This window comes from Malurus melanocephalus, unplaced genomic scaffold (assembly GCF_030028575.1).
Source record: "Malurus melanocephalus ecotype Western Australia unplaced genomic scaffold, MMel_1.1 scaffold_674, whole genome shotgun sequence".
NCBI classification, from domain to species: Eukaryota; Metazoa; Chordata; class Aves; order Passeriformes; family Maluridae; genus Malurus; species Malurus melanocephalus.
Window position 1 is genome coordinate 164566 of NW_026623906.1, and position 16907 is coordinate 181472.

General features: G+C 36.2%; 1 protein-coding gene across 1 annotated transcript in view; it reads right to left on the bottom strand.

Annotated features, from left to right (window-relative positions):
* NBAS (NBAS subunit of NRZ tethering complex) overlaps positions 1 to 16907 on the bottom strand; it is a 158025-nt gene that overhangs the window by 79366 nt on the left and 61752 nt on the right. Inside the window, exons 33-38 of the mRNA XM_057384003.1 lie at positions 14529 to 14642; positions 13514 to 13671; positions 12101 to 12199; positions 5535 to 5702; positions 4833 to 4946; positions 4488 to 4611 (exon numbers count right to left, since the gene is read on the bottom strand). Of these exons, the coding sequence (XP_057239986.1) occupies positions 4488 to 4611; positions 4833 to 4946; positions 5535 to 5702; positions 12101 to 12199; positions 13514 to 13671; positions 14529 to 14642 (777 nt within the window). The remainder of the gene's footprint in view (positions 1 to 4487; positions 4612 to 4832; positions 4947 to 5534; positions 5703 to 12100; positions 12200 to 13513; positions 13672 to 14528; positions 14643 to 16907) is intronic.

Here is a 16907-nt window from a genome sequence, read left to right on the forward strand (position 1 = left end):
AAAAAGCCACAAGAAAAACCAAAACCAGGTTCTGCCACATACTGCAAACAGAAATATCAGTACTACAGCAATTGGAATAAATTAATCAAMATATAAGTATTCTGATYAKARACACATATACATCTRGTAAAACTGGCACAAAAATCACCTGCTTTTCCTWCATTATAAATACCAAACTTGGGGGAGAGGGTGTTTTCATTGTTACAGTTACATTATTACTAATGTCATGAATAACAACATTATCCCAATAGGTAGAAGCTTTCTTCCAAGTCTGTTCCTTTCATGGAAGTTTCAAACATCGGCATTCCCACATTACACGAACTTGTCTGCAGGGCATGCTGGCAAAAACCCGATTACTTTACACACAGTTCCCCAGTGAATTCTTTGTTCCAAAGAATTATTTATAAAAGGCTTGAATGACCAATTACAATTTTCAGATTATCATTAATCTGCCATCCCCTGCAGTGGATTTACATGCTGGCCCTCAGCCCRATACAAACACTAAATTTCCATGTGACAAGTCAACACAGAGGCTGCTACCCAAGCCTGTCCAACAGCACCTATCCTTTATCCTTCAAATGGCTTGTACTGTGCTACAAACAGCTTCTTGCTGCTGACAGACTGTTTCTGCKACACTCTAAATAAGCTCTATGCTGTCCAAGCCAAGATAATAAGAACTCTAGAAATATCTAATATTAAAATCTTGATGAAAATTGCTAGTTCCTCCTCTGAGCACAAGCAGTTATTTCATGTATCCTTACAACCACCTCTAGTTGAACAGAAAAATGGGARAAGGGAAGGAAGCATTTCAGCTCTGCTGTCTTTTCCTTTTCTTTGGAGAATTAGTGTTAGCAAAACCCCTTGAATACACATAATTTATGGGCTCTCTTCCAACTTAACATCCCCAAAGTGACAACTGCCACACTTGCAAAAACTGATCTTCACCATTGAGACAGCAATCATCACAAAGAACACAGCACCAACAGAGAGCCAGAAAACAGTGATTTTATTCATACTTTTTCATAAAGTTTGACACAATGGCATGCCAGCTGCCAGAATGTATGGAAGAAAGAACTGCCTCTGTTGTCATACCTTTGGAGAAAAAAAAAAAATCCTCTTTACTGATTCAATAAATTTGCTGTATGCTTGTGTTTTCATGATAGGTTTTCATGAATCCATACTTAGATGTCCACTTTACATACACACAAATACGTGTATACACAAAGACTAATTTCGTCCAGCCTTCTGTCTCCAGTGAAGCCCTACAAGAATCCTCTGCAGTCTAGCAGGGCTGAGTTCAAATCACAGGCTCCAGGCATTAACAGGATGCCATTCTGTCCTCTCATGCATCTTCACAAAATTTACAGAAACTTTATGTCATTTCAGACCRCTGAAAAATCTGGCATGTGCCAAAGGGATTAGACGTTACAGGGTTGGCAAACCAGGGAGAGCAGGCAGTGACAAAGGAAGTGCCAATGCTGCTGTCTCAGTGCTGTCCCACAAGCAATACTTTCTCAGGATAAMACAAAAATATTTTGATTTTACAATTTTTTTTTTATTTCCTGTGCAGTACTTATGCCACAACCCTGTTTGAGGCTAAGTAGGGAAAAATGGTTTACTTGAGAAAATTGGAATTTCTTGATACCTAGAAAGTTTCAACTCAATTTCTATGGATTTTCCTCTGAAAAAACCTCAAAAATTGCTTTGAGTCGTCAATTGTTCTTTTAGCCCATGATAAAATCTCAATAAACTTAGAAGTATATACTGTCATTAAGCAGCCATATCTATAAGCAACTACAAAAGCACAGGAAACATTAAGATATTACTTGTTCTAAAACTCCTGAGGATTAATAGGTATGACCAACTGTCTCGTGTTTACTCGGAGTATCTGGTTACAAGGAAATATAGACATCATTTCAAATCTCATCTTCAAACTCCTGATCAATCTCTAAGGCCTATGGAGTAAGAAAACCACAATTMAACAGAGATGCACAACACGGCCTTGGCCACACCAAATTTGGGTGCATTATCAACACACAGATGAGGAAGGAGTGCTTTACAGGACCCATGGATATGAGTGTTACACTCAGCAACACTTCCCTGGGAATTACTCAGTTTACTACCTACATCCAGACAGCAGGCACAAGAAAAGTCAAGGTCCAAGCCCTCTGACACTACCAAATCACAAAAGCAGCAAATATTACCTTGAGTTTTATCACAGAGGTTTTCAGTGCCAGACTGAATGGGGATCTGAGTAACCTGGTCCAGTGGAAGGTATTCCTGCCCRTGGCAGGGGGTTGAAACAARATGATGTTTAAGGTCCCTTCCAACCCAAATCATTCTATGACTCTACAATGATGCACACTGCATGTGAGGAAAGTGTTTAGTCAGTCTCTCACACTGGAGCATTGCACTGTTACTGTAAACAGTTTKATGCCTACTCCAGCCTCTCCTAAGTGACAAGTACAGTAAAGATTTCTTTGCTCAACTGCATCTCCCTCCAGGTTCTGCAGCTCTTGAGACTGAAACCTGCTGCTGTAGCTGTCCTAGAAGACAGCTAGAAGCAAACTAGGGATTGAAACTTGTCAGCAAAATCAACTGAAATCTGCTATGCTTGCARTTACTAGACCAGTGCAGTAGCTGACATCTCATATTAATATGCAAGTTTCATATGGCAAAAAGTCTCCCAAAAATGTACAGGAAACCTGAAAATGCAGAATAATAAGGGGGAGTCATATCTSTGTGATTTCTTGGTTTTAAATTTTAGCTGTGTGCTAACAATAYGCACACTATCAAGCTCCACAATCCTGAAAGTGTCAACTCACCATAAGGACTTGCATGAGAATTGACAAAGCAAATCTTTAAGAAGGGGAAGAGGTGAGGTCCAATACCATTAAACCAGGGCTAAACACACTACAAATAGCAAATTACTAATCCATGTATTTACGGAAAACTATGTTACATTTATGTTTAAGAACACCATTTACTGACTACCAAAAGGTGTCATACAGCAGGACCATTGAGTCCAGAATAAACACAGCCTATTTTTCCAGAGAAAAACACAGAACTCTTTCACAGCACAGCTGGAGGGRCTCTTAAGTGAAATTCTGATTGATTACAGAATAAAAGCGGTGGAAGAGAAGTATTAAATGGCAAAAATATTATGCTGTACTCTTAAGAGGAAGGAGACAGATGCTCAAAAACTGAAGCTAGAATCTAAAATTTCTTCTTCAAGCAAAAGTCCCCAACACTGAAATTTCCATCTCAAAAACAGCCACTGAATTGTAAACWATCAGTTCCAATTAYTCAAGTTTGAGCAGGAACTACTACMAARSATTTGCCAATTAAGTCATTTTCCCTAAGAAAGCAATAAATACTTTTTAATTCTTGCCTCCCCCTCCTTTAGGACACAGGAATCAAAGCCAAAAGCCTATGGGCATTCAGCACRCAACAAATGAGTTTGTAAGTACAGCTTTAAAAGGATTTTTTTTGCATTAATAGAGCATGAAAAGAACAAAACATGCACACATCCCCACCTGTACAAGCTGTTGCTAACCTTTTGTGATTCATAATGTTGTTATATTRGAACTACACAGGTTATCTGCACAAATAACACAAATCTCAAACTACTGGATCATGTACTTGTAAGACAAATAAGCTGGTTTTCATTAAACAGTTGAAATAAGTGTGAGACTTATGAAGGAAGTCTGACTTGCAACTTCTCATATTGCAAGTGATTTAATATTCTCATTTTTYACAACAGAACTTACTATAGAGTCAAATATAACACATCTATCTTCTTTCAGAAGATACTGACAGCACATAAATATTTAGACAGTTCATTTCTTAAACCAGCAGGACACATCTAAAAGGAAAGATAAACAACCACAGGTTTTTTGGCAGATCTGTCTTTTTTTTTACAAAATGAAATTGTTGCAGTTAACAAATTATTAAATATAACCTATAACATRTTGGCGTTTTGGAAGAAGATAAGAAGTCCTTATGATTCCAGCAGTTGTGGTTAAGCATTACTTGGCAAATAAAATATTACAATTACTGAAACCTGGATACACAGTGGCCCAGAATCTGACCAGTTGAATATGCAGGCATACAGAGGAATAACAACACTGGCTTGAAAATTCCCATTACCTGTACATGGCAATATTCAGGAAGCCTTCAACAATTCCTCCTAACTTTGCCAACCCCCAAATAACACTTTCTGCTTATTTAAAAACAACTTCCATTTTTCTAGTCTTTGCTGAGCAACTTCTCTTAAAAACACCAATTCCCCTGAAAACTCTGCAGCTGTATCTAACAAGACTTCTTACCAACAAGAGCTGTTGAACCAGATCACAATTCMTGCAAAACACCCAGACAATACTTCAGATAATTCTGTGCAATTCTCCACACTTAAACCCMTYCACAGCTASTTCTGAATTTACTAAATATAGYAGATACAGGACTGAATATGTACAGYATGTCCATACCTTCTGTGGTTAGAAGTAGGTCTTTCCCTTCACTCTTTGCTTCTGCGAGCTTCCCTGTTCTCAGCAACACTTCAGCAAAGCTTTCCACAGAATYGTTCTGGTATGATCCATAGCTAAATTCAGACTGGAAGTAAAAAGGTAACTGACACATGTGCTCCATACCCTGCATTTTTATCACATGCAGTTGTCTACCTCACTTCCTGCATTTTCTTTCCCTTGTTTAATTCTGGATTTTYTCCTACTGTGGCACAAAATTTCAAGTCACATATACACCCAAAAAACTGTATTTTTACTTCATTATAAGATCTCAACAAAAAACTAACACTGTATAGTTCTGTAACTCACTTCGGCAACATATGCATCATCGATTAGAGACTCATAAAATGGATGGCAGCCTTGTTTTTCCACAGAAGCATTTTCTCCAGGCCCACTTTTTAACATATCTCCAAATTCTTGGCCCTGTGAARAATAAGCACAGTAGATCCTAGTTGTAAAAAAGCTCATAAAAATTCTGTAAACACTGTTCAGAAGRGAAACAACTGCAAATGAAAAGATCATTAAATTCAGTGGGGAGCAAGAAAGGAATGATCTTACATAAACTAATTCTGACTGAAGTCCAGTATTCTTAAAAAAGGAAAGAGAATCATGTTCAAAGGCACTACCAGAAAAAAACAGTATCAAAACATTACAGAAAATTCACTGAAATAGACAAAGAAGAAAAGAGCAACTGAAAAGGAACAGCTTGGAATACAAGATGACAGTATTTAAAGACTGGGCTTTACTGTGTTTTGTTCCCTGAAGTTTTAAAGTTCTGCCAAATTTCAATTAGGCCTTCTCAAATTATGYTATGAAAACAGGATAGGAAACAAGGAATCAGCTTCAGTCCCCTTCCTTCACTGGGATTTGCTTGCCAACAATCCCCTGATGTCTGTAGTTCATTTATCAACTTGAGGCCTTCAATTATCAGGTCCCACCAAGAAGCWGAGTTTTTATCCCAATGTATCAACAAAGGTGTAAACATCTGGAGACACATCAGCAATCCCTTACATGCAATGGTCGCAGGTAAGTTAATGATCTCTTCCACCACTGCCCATCACTGACAGCATGCAGCACAGCTTTGGTAGTCAGAGTTGTGTTGGACAAAGCCTTCATGGTTTTGGATGTCGTCCAGTGCAACAAATCGGCAGATTGGCCAGAAGAGACCTTGGATTCATCCTGTGACACACCCAACACACAATGCAAGGGTTAGACCTGCTGTTATTAGGTTAATGATCTAAAGCCAAACAAACCCATTAGAGCTCAGGGACACCATGTTAGTAACACATTTGAATGATCATTCGGGAAGCAGTTGTCAAAAATAAACACAAGACAAGGTAAAAGTGATTTAGGAGTTTCACTCTGAGGTAAGTGGTGYGATCAGCAGAACACTTTGCTCCTTTTTCAGTTATCACCTCTTGCTTTCACAGACAGCACTGGTTTTAATAAGTTGATAATGGCAATGTTACACATAACTGTTGAATGTTTCCACTAAAATAATCATCTCTCTACAAATGTATGAGATCAAGTACACTAAAACTAATCTTACATAATTCAAGAAAGCAAATTCTAAAGACAATCTTGTATTTCTACAGATGTAGCATTAATTAAGTTAAATTCCCAACAGGGGAAATGTTAAAGAGATGTAAATATRCATCTCTAGACCAAGTGATAAAGTATCATCAAGCTTTGATATTCTGCAGCTGGCACACAAAGYGCTGAATGCAGCCAGCCTAAAGAACTGCAAGAACCCCAACCTATTCCCAATCAAAAATTGTTTCTGCAATACATGTACCTACACCTTCACTTAGTGTGAACCCACACATAACTCCATCCTTAAAAGCAGAGGCATGTTCAACAAATGGGGCTTTCTTTACCAGCTCTTCCTCGTGCAAAGCTTTGAAGTATTACCCAGAACATCCATGTTGGCTGATCTGTGCTACTGCAGTTCTCACAGGTTTGTGTTAATTGAGTGCTTTATAATGCTTGCCCACTATTCATAAATATATAATTAACATACAAATGTAAACACACCGTTTTCACAAAGAAAGCCAATATTTCCCTCCATATAGCAAACTTTACAGCTATATGTTTATCCCTAACAACACCACTATTAAATTCCCCCTACACTGAGGTATACTGAAACAGAAAGACTCTACCTGTATAACTGTATGGGAAGTATTAATTTACAACTTATTAAATAATGATAAAATTTCAAACACCAGAGCCACAGGATGCCAAGTTAGGCTCAACAGAAATACATTCCACTGTAAATTCATTAAAAAAAAAAAAAAAAATCAGCTTCAATTAGGTAGAATTTCATGTAGACAATGTTATTTTTACTATCTTTTACTATAATGTGCAGTACATCACTGCCATCACTACCTACTGAGGTAGCAGTTCATCTTAAGTCCTTCAGCATTTTTTAAAATCTTTCCTGAAATCATATTACATATTTCACAGATGCAACCTGTGAATCAGTGATGAACCACTTGGCTAAACTGGGAWCTTTGGCTGTTGCTTCACCAAATGAACAAACTGTATGCTAAGAACAACCTGTCAGAATTTCTGCTGCTCTGAAAAATTAAAAGCAATTTAAAATTCTAGGTCTGCTGGCTTAGGGGKTAGAATTTCTWGTTCATGTGTTTTTTAAACAAAMCACTTTAAGTRCTTAGTAAGAAAGCTTTTTGTGAYTTATTTTAAATGTTACATAYAGAATACTAATTTCTTTCTRCYACYATTTTCAAGCAGATGATTCAGGAGACCAAACTGATTTTTCASRGAGGAAAAMTAAACYGAAACTAAACCAAACCAAAACAGAACCAGAAAAAAMATCCCACCCAAGTTTTCAGCTGCATTTGAACAAAACATTTGTTTTTAAACAAACCTCCTTCAGCAGTGTGAAAACTAATGAGCTGACTTGTATGCAGGTGTGAACGCTTATAGCTCTACTGCTTTTAGAAAAACTCTATTGATTTTTGTCTAWAAAGAATTTCATCTCTTACAAGTAATTACAGGTTTTTCAGCACAAAGAGAAATTCTGTTTTCTGAAAAGCCATTCTGCTCTGTACCCGGAGCAGCAACACTTCCAGGTTACAACTTTCGCTGTCATGAATCCATCTCTCATAAAAGAAGTTATTTCTTAATTAATGTTGGAGATCTCATCTCAAGAAAACAACTTTAATTGTATCCTTTAACTGTATCTTCAGGTTAGATTTGGGGTGTTTTAAGGGGGTGTCTGGGAGAAATTACTTTCTTCTATTATTTCTTCCTGACATCCTTTACAAAAAGTAAGCACTTCTGATTAGAATGAAAATAAGAATAGCAACAACTTATTAAATAGGAGCCAAATTAGCAGATAAAAAATCTGCTTGAATATAAATGGCATAAAAAAAGGCAACTAATGAATTCTGAATTGTCAGCTTACTGTAAAATAACAACTAAAATATTTATACATATACGCACACCAAATATTTATGTACATGCACCTTTGCTCAAACATACACACAGACAATTCCAAACAGTCTAATGTGAGGACAAATAGCAAAGCCAACTGTTTTACAGATAAGCCACACATAAGACAGTAACAAATCAGAACATCTGCAGAAAGGATTTTGGCATTGTTTTTTGGTCTTTAGTGACAATTAGTCAAGGTGCAAAGATTAAACAAGCAAAAATCATACACTGTATATACTGTGTAAGTTAAGAATCATAATACATAATATCTTTCATGATCTTGAAATGAGGTARAAGAGAGTCTTTCAAAAACAGAGCGTCATGCATTAGGTCTTCCTTTTCCCTTTTTGGTACTTCCACTGCCAAACAGAAATTTAAAATAATCTCTTTTACATAAGTATTAATGTAGAGTCTACATTAATGTTTTGTGCCTTGGAGGGTTTTATATTGGATGTTTTTTTCCAAAAAAAATATAGCTACAGCTACAAACCAATCTAAGTGAGAASTCCAGTCCTGCAATGATAAACCAGGCCCTAAATGAGAGACTATGGAAAAGATTCAGCTCCAGATCACAACACYAATATTCAGGACTCACTGAATGACCGAGCTCTTATCAGGGCCGTATCATCACTGGAATCAAAGAAGTAACCCAGCCTTGAGCAGACACAACGCATTTGATTGAGCTGCTGAAACACAGGCTTTGATGAATGCCTGAGATATACAGAAGTAATTAAGACATCTGCTTACACTTGCAGATCTGACACAGGACTAGACATTTTGGGGCASTAGCTAAAGGACGAGAGGATAACTGATCATGACTCTCAAATCATTTCTAACCAGCAGTGATTAAATATGTGACCTACCAATTTAATGTACACAAATCTTTTAAGAAATCCTGCCTTTTCCCAGATCTGGTGCTTGGGAAAAACAGAAAAGCAAAGAAGCCACTAATGCTTTGTTAAKCAGAAATTTTCTTTTCTTGAAGAAGCCTTTAAGAAAATCATTCCCATAATTTGAACATATTTCCCTCTAGAAATTATGTCTGCTGTTCTATCAAGAGTTCATTTAAAAAAAAACCTTGAAACTTAACTTCTCATGGGTTGGTGTGCCACTTTACAGTAATTATGCTTTCATATTCATAGAAGTAAAAAATAATTATTTATAACAGACGTAAGCATATTTTAAGTATTATGCAAATTTCACAAACTCAGAGCTCACAAGGCAACTGATGAATGTTGTTTCTACTGCTTACACACAACACAGCATCTTGTGACTGGGCATTTTATTTGAATTTAGTAAATTTACTAATAATATTCTGAAAGGCTTCTCACAAGTCAAGAGCTTACTTTTCTGACCAAGATATTTTGCTTGAGAACCGCAAGATTTAGCTGTTTAGGGATTTGCAGCACACCCAAATAAAAATRACAAGGACTGGTGAAATTTAACATTTTTCTTTAAAACAATCTGGTGCATTGGAATCATCACAGCTTCCAAAGGATAATTTCTCAAATGGTTTCCATGAGTTCAAACAACAGTGACAAGYTGACATAAAGCTTGTCCAAGTCATTAGCTCCTATAGAATAATGGTGTGCATCTTTATCACAAAATTCATTAATTTCTTTCAGAATARGACCACCAAAAACTTGGAGAAAAGATATACTCAAGTCAATAYACCAGCAAAATTAAATGAACCATTTCTATGCAGTCTGTGGATATATGCAGCYAGCTGCTATCAAGATTTTYGCAAGTTTTAAGGGAAAAATKTGGAGGAAAAGCTGAATCAAAATGGAATTTAAAAATTTCTAAGAGTTCATCAAGAGAAAGCTGATGAAAAAGTATGACCAGCTTGTGATGCTGGTTGACATAAAGGAGGAAATGGTCGTGGAGACTAATGATTCAATACTAGACAAAAGTAAGAGAGAAAGAAAAAGGTCACTAACAGTTTGAAAAGCAAAACTGATATACTTACAAGTAGGTATTTTGAATGCAAGAGAGAAAGAGATGCCAAAACACATGTATGCCAGAACTTAGTCMAGTCAAGATAAGGAAACTTACACTTAGAGCAACAACTAAAAAAGGTATTAGTAAGTAAAAAAGAAGAACATTTGTCAACACCTGAAAAAATCAGGACATAAGTGAAAATGAAAGGAATATAGGAAAAGGGAGAAAAACCTTGCAGTTGGTTTTTTTGCTCTTTAAAGAAACTAAAATTCTTTGCAAGACAATGAAGGTGAAGCATGAGGAATTAGCTGAAGTGCAGCTATGGGGATTGCAGTGAAGTCAGAGAAACTGAGTTATTGAATATATTGCTTTTCTAACATTGCAGATGTCTGTAACAAAGGAAGAGTTATACAGTGAGTAAATTCTTGGCTATGCTTCCTCCTGTGTCATTCCAAAACACAAAAAAAAAAAGCTGTAAATCCCTATTAAGTCAACTGGGAGAGAACAAAAAGAAAGAATTAGCAAATACACAGAACTTCATTTCCTAGTGTAACAGCCTGAAACACGACATGCCAAGGAGCTGCATTAAAAAGAGAGAAAATAATCTCAATGCAGCAACATACAAACTTGCCAGGTCAATTGTCTGCCTACTTCCAATTCTAAAGAGACAATCAACCACAACAAGGTGGAGAAAAAAATGAAAGCTACATTGGAGAAATTTCTGAATGTCAATTCTCCAGCATAATGAAAATTGCTTCCAATATCCAAACTGAAATGATAGCGAAGTTAATTAGTGAGTTTACTCAACTCTGATAAACCTCTGAATACATTTCTGAATTATTTATATGCATGTCTAATTGTTCTGCCACAACATAGTACTACAGCACATGAAAGGTGGTGCATGACACTTTTTAATAGACATTAAATAYTGTAAACATATGCATCCACACCCATATCAATTTTATTAACATCTRCTTAATAACCTTCCTCTCAAAGAAATGCATCTACAGATCTCTAGAAAATAAAAAGCATTTGTGCCAGTGAAACAGACCTGTTTTTCACAGTCATGATTCTGGCAGACACATAAATGTGTGGMCCTATTCCCCTGAATACTGTTTACAGTGCTATTTTACCTTACTGCCATTTATTTTATATATATGCAAATACATTTATGTACATGTGTACGCACACGTGTATACAAGTCTGTATACATACACACATATACACTCATAAAAACCATATACAAAATACAGACATATTCCCAAGGACGCTGGAACTCACACACCTTTCTCAAAAAGCCACCCCATGCAACAACATGAACCTCCTTCCTTCCTTCTTTCCTTCCTTCCTTCTTTCCTTCCTTCCTTCCCTCCTTCCTCCTCCTACTCCCTTTTCCTCTCTTCTTTTCTGTATTTCTTTAAAGTTTTTTCCCCTCTTCCCCATCCCTAGATCTGTTTATCATCTATTTAATTAAACAAACAACAGGGAAGAGTAAGTTAAATGAAGAATTTTCCACTTCAAACAGTGTGAAAAACACATTCTTTTTTTCTTAGTAAGTAAACAATTACATCTTTTTAAAGAGAGAAAAAGTATTTGTATCTGTACATATACAGATACAAAATAATAGGCATAAAAAGCAGAAAGAGTAATAGAAGACCTGTTTCCTGTTGCTCTGCCTATGAAATACTCAATGCTCCTTCTGATCTTACACAGAAATAATTTCACATGCAATATATGAACATTATAAAATGACAAGTCATAAACTTCATRATGCACAGAACTAAGGAGAAAAATAAGTTTAACTGAAAACATTTTTTAATTAAATATGTATTTCAGGTTTATGTTCAAATATTTTGTTTTGCAACTGGGACAGATTTTAAAACAAAATCAAACCAACATAAATGCCTATTTTAATGTTTTGTTGCACTTTTCCTGCCTTTCGGTTTTTTGTTTTTTTAATGGTGCTAAGACTATGTAAGAAGAAGAAACTAAAAATCATAACAAAGTATAAGTACATGAGCAAAAACTTGAACTTAAACTAACAACAGAAAGTAGTGTATGTCGAGTGTTACCCATTTTATCTGGAAAGTAGACAGATGCTGCTAAAAACTCAAATTCAGCTCTTCAGAGTAATGCAGAACAAAGTCATTATTACTTTTGAAATTCACATTAAAACTTACCTCTGTATCATTACTGATCAATGAAGAAGGCCCTGAGGTATTTCCRTTGTCACCTCCTTCAGAAGGAAGAAACTGGTAATTCACAGCTTGATAAAGAATCTATAAATGTGAAATAAATATTATCTTTTACCAGSAAAATGAACAAATGTAAGAATTACGACTGGTATCATAGGAAAYGCAAGAAACTCTGACATAAAGGCTCCCATGACAGGAAAAAAGGGTGTAGGAGAAGGTGCAAAGAAAACACAGCATCTCTGACATGATCTCACTGTTGTAGTCACTAGACAAAAWRGCTTTCCCCTCTCYATGATTTCTGTGCAACATTTTTCKCATGATYTAAGAATTTTTTTTTTTTTAATTTTATATATCAGGCTTTAAGATGYAGGCTAAAGAACTGTCACCAAAATTTCTATTATCTGAGGCACTGGGCAACTGCACAAGTGTTCCACAGGACAGTGRCTTTGTGAGCAGTTCTGCACAGAACTTCCACATTCACGTGCTGACTGTATTCCCATACACATTGCTGTTCAAGTGACTTTTTAAGGAAAAGGCTACACACTTGCAGCTGCCTTGATCAGCCTGCATGAGTGATGTAGCTGTTGCTCCCTTCTCCCCCATTCTTGCATTCTGTATCCGAAGATCTTTAAGATGTTTCTATCACACAACTGTAAATCTAAGAACACTGTGAGCTCTTAGACAACTAAGACAATTATGAACTCAAATTCAAAGTCAYAGTATGTAGGCCAAGCCACAATTACAGTGAACAGAAATTTAACATTTTGACAACCTAAATTATTGCCCTTCAGTTTCAAACAAAACTTTTGCTATGTCACCTTGACATAAGTTGTATTTAAATGCCCCAATTACGTGTTCTCACATATATACTGCAATCAGCTCGACACCTAAGACGTGATTCTATCAAGTCAGTCATTGCAGAGTTAATAAAGATGGCTCAAACATAAAGTCTGTAGTTATTAAAACCATTACATCACTGAAATTAGTGAGAAAGAAATTTCATTATATATTAAAAAAAAATCATAAAAGTCACAAAATAAATGTTAGTAGACATTTATGCAGGCATTTAATGAAGTCATATTACAGAGTATAAATACCTAGAAATTATTTTAAAATTTCATCAACTGTATTTGCAAATAAAATGTTTAAATCAGGCAATTAATMAAGAAAAAGTACTAAAGATAGAGAACACAACTGCACTTCTACTTGAGAAACCAACTCACCACACAAAACTGCTTAGAAAGAGACACTTGCTGAAACATAGCAATGAAAGCAGAAAAGCAGAGTGGAAGAAAATATAAATATATTGGAGAGTAGAACTTAAGGGAACAAGCTTGAAAATGAGTACAAGTCTCCTTTACTTTGAACCTGCATGAAAGGAGTTCCAGAAACACATACCTGAGTTTGCAAGGACCTGCTGACTGCCAGCAGTGCCTGGATGGCACTGGGGGGACAGTACGTCAGAGCAAAGGCCAAGAGCTCCCGGCGCATCCCCAGGTCCTGGTAGCCTTCTGACTGCCCAAGCTGACTGCACACTTCCCAGCTTTTACAATAACCTAAGGGAACACAAAACGTGCTTCCTATCACAGGTGAAAGGAGGATGCTGCACAGTTCTTACCAGGTGAGATAAAGGAGGGCATGTGGCATTCCTGTCAAGACTTAACATCCCCTGAAAAAGGAACCATAAAGGCTCCATAAAATAGAAACATTAGACTGACCAAATACATAAAAGACTAATTTTTATCATATTGTAGACAACAATATAACAAGCATCTATAAGCTTGTTATATAATACATCCTGTATTTTACATATTACAATAACAAAATCATTTATTTCAGAGCATGATATTAAACATCTTACYGGAGTGGCTGTAAAAAACAAATTTMATATATCAAGTGATATATTTTATAAAAAGAATCTCAATTCATCTTGGATTTTTCCTCCTCATTCTCAAAGCAGAAAAAAAGAGACAAATAAACAATCTTGACACATGTATTTTATTTACCTCCATTCATACCGTCACATACACAAATTATATAATTAGAATAATCATTTTAAGAGTTTTGATAGAAAAGTAAACTYCTAAAAGACCTGCACTTTCCTGCTAGCTGCAGTCACCTAGTTTTACCTGCTTGAGAGGGATACAGTGCAGAAAAAAGTAGAAACTGGTTTCTGGAGGCATTCAGAAAAGCTCCCTGAGGTTACACATCCAACARTTCAGTACACACTTATTCCATGCAGTATTTGCTGTACGTGTCTCTACTCCACATCAGCACACTTCCACTAATGAGATCTAATTGCTATTTTAATGAAATGGCCCAATCTGAAGCACCACACCTCATGGTAAAACAAGAGTCAGAACTCAGATTTCCACCACCATCACCTCATTCAACCACTGTTTATTCACTTCACCTGTGGCCATGAGCTCCTGGCAATGCATGCTAGCTGCTTTGTAGTCCTGGAAACTGAGAGCCTGTTCCACTAAAAGGATTAAAACTTGACCTTTTCTCTCCACCTGGTCATCTCCTGTAAGAAAAATTCAAACCTCTTATTATTTAATTGGAATTAATGGTTAACTTAACTTTTAAGAAATAAAGTGGCAAACTTAACTATACACCACAATATGAAAAGCCCCTCTTGAAACTGAAACAGAAATAAAATTATCTGCTTTTTCCTGAAGAAAACAACAAAAGGAGTTATATATTCACAAAAGCATAGGCACCATACTTTGCTAAAAAAAAAAGAGAAACAACAACACAACAATTAGCATGTTACAACAAAGTTAAAAAAATGGTTTTGAAAATTGTATTTATGTGATGGCCAAAGCATACACCAAAACTGATATTTAAGCTAAATGACATATRAATCAAAATCCTGACATTGATAAAAACAGTCTATGTACTGTAACCCAAGAAAAAAAAAATTGACATTTTTGTTTCCTTGTATTATACAAAGCCCATTTTAAACTGACACTTCATKGCTCCAAATAATTCTTAAGGTGCAGAAAACACAGGCATGTAAAAATCCCTAACCTCATAAACTGAGGTTAAATAGAGTAGAACTGAAACTATTTTTTCCACACCATACATGCATCTCAGTCACCAGACCTTCTGGACAATGCCTCTTCCACCAGTTATGAATCAAAAGTTCCACTGTAGACAATATTGAAGCCTGACTAAAGTGTCATCAAGAATCTCTGCAGAAAAACGTCCTGACCCAATTTTAATATACCACCATTCACAGATGAAAATCTAATGAGACAGCTCATCTCCTTTTCAAACCCAATTATAGTCAATATAAATAACATTTATACCTGTCACCCTCTACTAGTCACCTGTATTTTTTTAAAACTTCTTTCAGTTTAGAGTGAACACTTAGCTGGCACTAGTTTGTCCAGTCTTGTGCTCAAAATACCATCTATGTCCATCAACTGTAAGAGAAGGCAAGAAAACATACACAGGAAAATAATCTATTAATTTTCATTTAGGAAGGAATTTTTAGAATAAAAATGAAGTGAATTTTTAAAATGCAAGCTTCTTGCTCATGCTTCTCTATTATTAAAAGCAATTTTATGCAGTCAGTGTTGTTACAGTCATTTGAAAAGGGCACTGGTTTATGAAACTGTATTACTACAACTTGTGAAATGCAAATATTTCAGAAGGTTAAACAGATCCAGTTTCAAAAACCATTTAAAGAGTACATGTTCTTAAATTGCATAGCTGTTATTTTTAACTCCACTTTGCAGATCCATCACCACAGACAAAGCAGATTTCTTTTTAAAGTCTTCTTAAAACGAAAACTGTAGCAGTTGCACTACAATGACATWCAGGCAACTAAAGTCACCCTAATTACTGAACTCAATCAAGCCTCCCCTAATCCCAGCACATCATGACTAACTCAGCTGGGAGAGCAGGTTGGCTTCCCATCATTTTATCTTTTGGCCTCCTGCTCAATATACTGCCAGCATACAATGTTTTAAATTAATCACATTCAAGGCTCTCCYGTTGCAAAATTTTGCCCTCTGGAACCTGGGAACCTCTAATTCGGGCAAAAGCAATTACAGATGACAAAGTGGTGCTTCTATCCTCACAAGCGAAATGTGAACTGTCATTTCTAAAAGCGAGGGACACGTACTTGCCACTCACCTCCTGATGCCCACTTCACCTGACAGCTTGACTTCCTACAGAGAGATCTGACTAAGTAGCAGACACAAAGAAAAGTCAAGAGAAACAATCAAACTATTGCCTCTCAGATTTCAAATAGACAAAATAACCACTGCTATTCATTCCCACTTAAAAATCAGTGGGATTAAAAGAAAGGAAGAACACTTGGACCAAGGAACAGTTTCCTTAAAAGTGCTTGAGAAGTTGTATGGTGTCAATCCCCCATTCCCAATGTTTCAGCCAAGTACTTTTCATGCAGCAAGATACATCTCTGCATGTTTTAAAAAAGCACAAGCATAAAATATAGGGATCATTTTTCTTCCAATCCATGGCTATAYTTGCTCATCCTATCTCCACTCCTGGACACTTCCATTACCTTGGCACTCGCTGCTATGGCACAGAACAACCACTGGTTCCAGTGTTGCTCAGTGAATCCCCCAGTGAAACCCTTTTCCTCTCAGCAGTCATTAACCATGCAGTGAGTGGTAAGGCTCACTGCTGCAGTTTAGTCACTGTGTTCTATTCAGATGCGGTAAAACTCACTGCTTTGGTTTTGTAACACATCATTTGATGGTATTTTAATAATGAAGTCTTATAAAGGGAAAAGTTTTGAATTCTAAATTGTCTC